Source organism: Lactuca saligna, chromosome 3 (assembly GCF_052625555.1).
Source record: "Lactuca saligna cultivar CGN05327 chromosome 3, ASM5262555v1, whole genome shotgun sequence".
Lineage (NCBI taxonomy): Eukaryota > Viridiplantae > Streptophyta > Magnoliopsida > Asterales > Asteraceae > Lactuca > Lactuca saligna.
In genome coordinates this window covers 78,772,651-78,780,828 of record NC_136419.1, presented here as the reverse complement: position 1 = coordinate 78,780,828, position 8,178 = coordinate 78,772,651, and the positions used below count along the sequence as shown (strand labels likewise).

At 32.8% G+C, this 8,178-nt stretch overlaps 1 protein-coding gene across 1 annotated transcript; it reads right to left on the bottom strand.

The window, feature by feature from the left end:
• Positions 1 to 5,051: 5,051 nt before the first annotated feature.
• GGPS1 (geranylgeranyl pyrophosphate synthase 1) lies at positions 5,052 to 6,358 on the bottom strand. Its single transcript, XM_078985463.1, has one exon. It carries the CDS (start codon positions 6,209 to 6,211, stop codon positions 5,132 to 5,134), a length of 1,080 nt encoding a protein of 359 aa, XP_078841589.1. The 5' UTR covers positions 6,212 to 6,358; the 3' UTR covers positions 5,052 to 5,131.
• Positions 6,359 to 8,178: the final 1,820 nt, after the last annotated feature.

The following is an 8,178-nucleotide window of genomic DNA, read 5'->3' as shown; positions in this document are numbered from 1 at the left end:
GTATCGGGTTAATTATTTCGGGTATTTTGGTAACCCGGTTTTTTTTAGGTTGGGTAAAGGGTAAATTTGTTGGGTTTCGGGTATACCCGATTACTCGAAATATCTTTAACAATAAATCGCCCAATAGGTAAAATTGTAAAAACCAATTAACCCTTTATGAGTTTATCCGTCCCAAATCCCAATTCCCTTCGTTCTATTTTATTTACATTAAAAAAACCCTCGTCCGCTCATCGTTTGTTCGTTACCGATGAATCAGCTAGTCGTCGCTGCCTCTTCGTCGGTCATTAGTTGGTCGTCGGCTCGTCGCCGCCTCGTCGGTCATCAGGTGGTCGTTGCTCGTCGTAGCGTCGCAATCATCAACTCGTCACCACTCACCACCAACGAGGCAACAATCACGAATTTGGACTTCAAGCTTGAATGTAAGTGACAACAACCATTTGATACTCTTTTTGACATAGAAAATTAGAAATAACCACATATTAAAGATTCAGATTCAATATCTTCTTTCTATTTTCTCAACGTAATCTTGTTCAGGATTCTTTTAAGAAACATTTGTCATGTTGTAATATACATTCAACAACTTCCACTTATGGAGTAGGTTTTGAGAATTGAGATTGTTTTTGTTCTCTAAATGAAAAACTTCTAATATAGAGAAACTGTTACGATTTCAAAATTGCGATTGCTTTTGTTTTCCTTTTGACAAAACTCTTGTTGCATTTATGTTGGGAAGGGCATACTTTCGACTTAAATTACGAACCTTTATGATTTCAGAAGTTTCTGAATAAAAACATATAGGCTTAGTAGCTAGTAGACTAGAGATATAGCTAAATACTAGTGTTTTGTAAAAGAAAGTGTTGGTCTTTGGTAAAATTGAAATACCTTCAAGAAATACAATCACATAAAGTAATTGTAGAAAAAATATGTAACTTTGCTTCAACAAAATTTTCTTGTTTTTTATACTTTCTAGTCCAAATTTAATTTTCCAGACCTTAACTTTTCACCATGAGTCTTGGGGATTATTGGAATCTTGTTACTAGGAATATACTTTGAACTTTTCTTTATCATTTTCCCATTAAGGTATGTAGGACTTTGACCCAATGGTATTTGAAATTATAGTTCATGTTGGAAATATTCATTGACTAGGTGTGAGACTCATGTATTATATGAGTTCATTTGAAAGAAAATATAAATATAAAATTCAAAATATTTAAGAAGTTTGAATTTATAAGAAAAATAAGAAAAATATTGAATTATAAAAATTAAAGTGTTTTTTTTTTCTCTTTTCAATTTGAACAAATAATTTAGATAAATAAATAAAGGAAATTAATGAACTTAAATTTAGTAATTTTGAAATTAGAAAGAAAATCCATTAATGAAATTTATATGCATTTATTATTAGATTTAAATAATATAGGAAACTTAATAAAATAGAATAAACCATAAAATAACATGTGGAATAAAAATTAATTTAAAATAACCATAAAATTATATGTGACAAAATGAATAAGAATATAACATGTGTTAAAAAGATCTTTATTTATTATGGTAGATTCTGTAATAGTTTTTCTGGCTTTTCCTGTTTACCATTTTTTTTGCATGTTTTTTCCCTAATTTTTCTGTTTTTTTAACAATTTTTCTGTTTTTTTTAGATGTCAAAAATAGATGATTACATTGAAGTGGAAGATGAGACGATTAAAGTTGAAAACCAAACCAATGATCAAGTTCCACAAGAAAAATAGAAAAAAAAAATTAATTCAACCCAAGATCGAAACTCTGGAAAGAATTTGAAAGGTATAAGGACGAAAAGAGTGTTCAAAGATGCAAATGTAAGCATTGGGGTGGCAGGAATTACAAGTGCGAATTTGGTGGGTATGAGACAAAAAATCTATGTTATCATTTAACTAAATGTAAAGCGTATTTGGTTAAACTTAGTTGTGGGAAAAAACAACTAGCTTTCCAATATGGTGATGAATACAAATTGTCAACTTGGAAATTTGATCAAAATGAGAGTCGGAAGGCTCTAGCCCACATGTTGGTAGTTGACGAACTTCCTTTTAACTTTGTATAAGGTGCATGCTTTAGGTATTACAATAGTGTTACTCAACCATTGTTTAAAATTCTATATAGAAGTACAAGCACAACGGATGTCTACCAATTGTTTCTAGATGAAAAAGAAAAAAATCCGTGACTTTATTAAAAAAAATGTTGGTAGAATATGTTTGACCACCGAAACGTGGACTTCTAAACAACAATCATGTTATATGTGTCTCACCGCCCACTTTATTGAGAACGAATGGAAATTGAAAAAAAAAATGTTGTGTTTTTCTTCTCAAGAGAGTCATCGTATGGTTGATATTGGAAAATGGTTGAGAAATGTTTAATGGAGTGGGAGATAGAAAATTTTTCACAATTATGTTGACAATGCAAGTACAAATGATGTGACAATTGACTTCTTGATAAAAAAAATTCCAAAACTCCAACAACTGTCTTCTAAATGGTAAATGGATGCATATTCGATATGTTGCCCACATTTTAAATTTAGTGGGGCAAGATGGCACAAAAAAGTTGATAAAGCGGTTGAAATAGTTCGATGGGCGGTTAAATGGATTAGTCAATCGCCTTCTAGAATTCATAACTTTATTGAATTTTCTAAGGTTGCTCATCCCGGTATAACAAAACACTTGAAGAGAGATGTGCCAACAAGATGGAACTCTACGTACCGTATGTTGGAAATTACCCAAGCTTACAAAAAAACTTTTGAGAGATATGATCTTGAGGAATTTGATTTTCAGTACGAAATTGAAAAGGCGGGTTTATTGATACCTTCATTAAGCGATTAGGAAAGGGTTAGGAATGTATGCTATTTTTAAAACCTTTTCATGATGTTACTTTGAGGATTTTCAGGACACTTTATGTGACATCGAAACGTCCATTGAATATATATTTCATTCGTACGCTCTTGGATGATGTTATTTCTGATTCTAGTCTTTTTGATATTGCATTTGCCATGAAAATAAAGTTTGATAAGTATTTTGGCGACATAGAAAAAATGAATTTATTACTCTACTCTACTTTGATTCTTAAACCGAAGAACAAAGTAAAGTATTTTGTTATACTACTTGGGGATCGTTATGGAGAAAAGGGGGTGGAGGCAAAAAAGAAATATATCATGGATTCTATCTATGAATTACAAAATTATTATATTAAAATTCATTCTCCAAGTTCTACTTCAAGTACTCTCGAGTCTACCATTTCATCATTGATATTAGGGAAACGCTAAAACCCGGATTTTATGGCACCTAACCCCCTATTGAGAAATAAACTAAGAGAAAAGATGAAGATAAACATAGTTGAATCAATTGCAGAGTCAGAAAAGTATTTGCAATAAAGTGTTGAAGACAACTCAGAAATGTTTAATATTCTAGATTAGTGGAAAGTGAATAATCCAAGATTCTTGATTCTATCATTGATGACTAGAGATGTGTTCGTCATTCCCATCTCAACGTTAGATTTGGAATCTGTTTTTAGCACTAGTGGGATGGTTTTGGATCTCTTTAAGAGTTCTTTGACTCCTAAGATTGTCGAAAGTTTAATTTGTACACAGATTGGATTCGGGGTAGCATAAGTGACAATCGATTATGAAAAAGATTAGGAAGAAAATTAACAAATTGACAAAGGTAATTGTTTATCGTTTATTATTTTAATGATTGTAAATTTGATATCTTTTCCTTTTAATACTAATATTATTTGATTTTTTTTATATAGAATTGAACAAGATGAAGTTGTGAATGTGCAAAAAGATACGGAAAATCTAATATACTCCTAAACTAGACATTAAATTCACATATGTTCACAATGAAACTTGAACTCTTAGCTTCAAAGAGTACAACACCGGATACCGCTAGACTATAAGCCATTTGGTAATTTTCTTTTAGAATAAACTTAAATAACTATTAAAATATAAAATATCAATCAAATGGTGTTTAAATCATTTGATATTGATTAGAGACCAATCAAATGGGTCAAACTCCTCGTCCACTTTAACTCCATTCTTTACGAACACGTAATAATGCATGATATAATTCAATCTAAAAGTAACAAAAAACAATAAAAGGATTTATATTCTTTCAGTCAAAGGGGTTTAGAATTTGTTCATAAATTTTCAGAGATTTATGTCCTTTCAGTCAAAAGGATTTAAAATTTGTTTGTAAATTTTCTTTAGAGCATGGTTCACATGTGTTACAACAAATACTTCAATCAATTTGCCCCTCCATCTATGGACATAAACTTGTTAAAGGTACATAAAAATAAAAAATTACCACCAAGGCCATTGATAATTGATTATTATATTTTGTTTTTACAGCTGGAATTACGTTGGCATTGTTTGGAGGTGTAAGAAAGAATTCAATATATCAGAATAAGGTTCCTATTCTCTGAGGCTGGTGTGTCTTTTTTTTTAAATTATTATTAGTAAGTTACAGTTTTAGTCCCTGATAATATTTTATATTTTCAGGTTTCGTCCCAAAAAGCTTTTGTTGTAGTTTTAATGTTCTTGTAATGCTTTTGGTCCTTTCTCAAATTAAATGAATATTTTTGGTCCTTGAGTACAACTAATTTTTGCAAATTTGGTCAAAATTTACAAAAAAAAAAAAAAAAAAAAAAAACATATTGCGACCAAAATTGATAGAATCAACAATCCTCAGGGACTAAAAACTAAATATGTAACTCACTTTCTCTCTCTTGTTTTTTTCTTTAATGCTATGCAAGATGTTTAACTAAATAAAATCACACATCTAAAGTATTATGTTTTTTTTCCTTAAATGTTTTCCTGTCACGATTTGATTTGGTATTCATATTGCTCGATAAACCCGATGAGTTACATGAGAAACGAGTTTCCGAACACATTATGTCCCTAAGTCAACTCATCGGTCAAACCCTTTATTTCCTTTTTTATATATACATTAAAAAATAAAAAAAAATAAAAAACATTATATTCATTTTTCTTTCTTTCTTGTAGTTGCATGTAGCGAATGGTGATCATTTATAAACTGTGAAAAAGAAAAACCTTAATTTTTGAATATTGTATGCAATTTTGGGACCAAAAAACATTATAATTATAAAATGAGAAAGATCAATTTTCTCTATAAGCAATATAATTAGCAAGAGCAATTAAAGGAGCTGCCTTTAGTTGATCGAACTCTAACAACTGTTCTTGAGCCTCCTTATTCAATTTCTCTGCAAATTCTCTTGATTTTTCAATCCCCAACAATTTCGGATATGTAGTCTTATCTGCCACCAAATCTTTTCCGGCGGTTTTGCCCAATTCCTCTGACGACTTTGTGACATCAAGAATATCATCCACCACCTGAAACAAAAGCCCAATTGATCTCGCAAATTTCCTTAATTTTTCAATTTCTTCATCAGATCCGCCACCCATAATGGCACCGAGGACGACGGATCCTTCAAGCAAAGCCGCCGTCTTGTGTAAATGGATAAACTCTAAATGGTCTAATCCGACATCGGCGCCTTCGGAACAGATATCAACAACCTGACCGGCGACAAGACCTTCTGAGCCAATACACTTCGCGAGCTCGCCGATGGCCCTGAGAATCCGGTCGGAGGAGACGCCTTCTGTCGCCGTAGCGATGTGTTCGAATGAGAACGAAAGTAAGGCGTCGCCGGCGAGGACGGCGACGTCCTCGCCGTATACTATGTGGTTGGTGGGCTTTCCCCGGCGGAAGTCGTCGTTATCCATGCAGGGTAAGTCGTCGTGCATTAGCGACATGGTGTGAATCATCTCGACAGCGCAGGCAGCTGGCATAGCCGTTAACGGGTCGCCTCCGACGAGTTCGCAAGCGGCGATACACAGCATCGGTCGGACGCGTTTTCCGCCGGCGAGAAGGGAGTACCGCATAGATTCGTGGATCTTTTCCGGGTGTTTGAGTGGAACAGCTGAATCTAGGGCTTGATTTACCAAATTAGCTTTCTCCAACATGTAAGACTTGAAATCAAACGCCAATTTCAAATGGGTTTCTCCGATTTTGTTTTCCGGCAGGTTTGATTGCTGTTCCTTGGTCAAAATTGCAGAAACAGAAGAGAATGAAGATGAAGAAACGGGTCGAAACATTCGGGTCTCGCAGTGCAACGTTGTAGATCTGGTTCTAATGGGTGCTCCATAGAACAAACTTGTGGTATTTAAAAGAAGACTCATTTTTGTAGAAAGTGATTGCTTAAAGAGTGCAAAAATGGAGGAAATTAGAGGGTTTTAATCACCATATTTTGGTGATGCAATAGAATTGTGGGGGAGATACAATGTAAAAAACAAGAAAACTTGTCGTTGTGTTGTGGAATCTTACGACTCATTCGATGTATATACCACCCACTACGCTTATCTGCACCAATAAATTTATTATTATTATTATTATTATTATATTGTATTATATTTATGTTTATATTACTTAACACATTTAGAATCTCTTTTGAGACGGATTTAACACATTTAGAAATTATTCTAATATTAATATGTTAGTTACAACAATAAAGTGATTGGATTGATATTTTTTATATAATATTATATTAGTTCATCCAATATTTTTTAACTTTTTGTTTCTAATTATGTTTAATATATACAAATGACTACACCAGTAATATTAAACATTCTACTAATGCATTTCTTGACTGTTATTGTTTTTTTATAAGTATTTGGATCATTAAAGAGTCGGTGACCGGAAAGTAACTTCCATTTCGGCGTAGCTAATCTCGCTAATATCTCAGATCGGGGGACAACTCTGTCTCCGCTTCTGCTCCTATCTGTGCAGATTTCCCAGCAGCACCAATAAGAAGTAAAATACAAATAAGAATTATGGCATTCAATCTCATATTGCGAGAAGTAGGCTCCCGGTGCGTCTTCCTTCGGTCGGCTTGTCATCGAAGGATGTTAGCCAAATCAAACACTCCTAAAAAAGAGGTTTAGCGCTCTACGGCGCTCTTCAATCTCATTTTGCAGTTGCCCCATTTCGGCAGCAATTGCGGAAAGCCTGTTTGTTCTAATTCAAAATTCTCTCGATTCATCCCCCCATGAGGAATTGCCAAACCATTTGACTCTTCAACCATTCCCTTTCTTATTCTTACCTTGCCTTTGGACTCGTATTTTGTTCGTACACAATCAACGGAGGCCTCCCCGACATATCTTGCAACGTCTTCAATAGCATGCTCTTTCTATTTCATGGTATTTCACTGCCTTTCATGTACAAGTATTGCAACTGAGACTGAGAGACAAGGGAGATCCCATTGATCTTAAAAGAACTGGTTAGTCGTATCATGTGTTAGAACGATGCATACTTGGAACCAAGAATACACTTTGATATATTTGTTACGTGGCTCAACCAAAAATAACACAAAATCGTTTAAGGTCAACTCAAACCAGTTTACTTGCATGCCGAGTATGTCGAGTCAAGAACGGAGCAGACAAACTGTTTAGGAAATAAAGCGAAATTAACTAAACTAACCAACTGTTTACGTGATTTTGAAGAAAAAAAACCAACTTTTTTAAATTTTGATAAATTTGTATGAAATATAAAATGATGATTTGTTAATCTATTAAATTCTATGACTATGGAAGTTCAATGCAATGTAAATGTCAAATTTAATTATTTTTATGAACATTTATGTCATGATTATATGCATGACTCTTTTATATAATGAAAATTAGTAATTTTATTTTGAACCTAACTAGTTGTTTAATTGTTTTTTAAACGAAACATTGATTATACATATAGCATTGGTTTCATGGTTATTTTTTTCTCCATCCTAAATCTGATATATAGAAGTTTAGGTTTTGTCTATTCAAAATACATGTTTTTATGACCATGGCAGATTGGCAATTGACATTCAGCTAACGAAACCCACATGGTTAGGCCCCATGGACAAACATGCATATATTATAACCAAAAAAAATTGATTTAAATTGAATATTGACTTTGAAAAAATAGAACTCATTAATAACCATTATAATTTTTTTAGAAACCGAAAAATATATTAAAAAATTCTAACATGGTTAGGTCCCATGGACAAACATGCATATATTATAACCAAAAAAATTTGATTTAAATTGAATATTGACTTTGGAAAAATAGAACTCATTAATAACCATCATAATCTTTTTTAGAAACGGTAAAA

Bases quoted from the DNA above. Each gene is read 5' to 3' on its own strand.
- GGPS1 (XM_078985463.1), bottom strand. From the start codon at position 6,211: ATGAGTCTTCTTTTAAATACCACAAGTTTGTTCTATGGAGCACCCATT.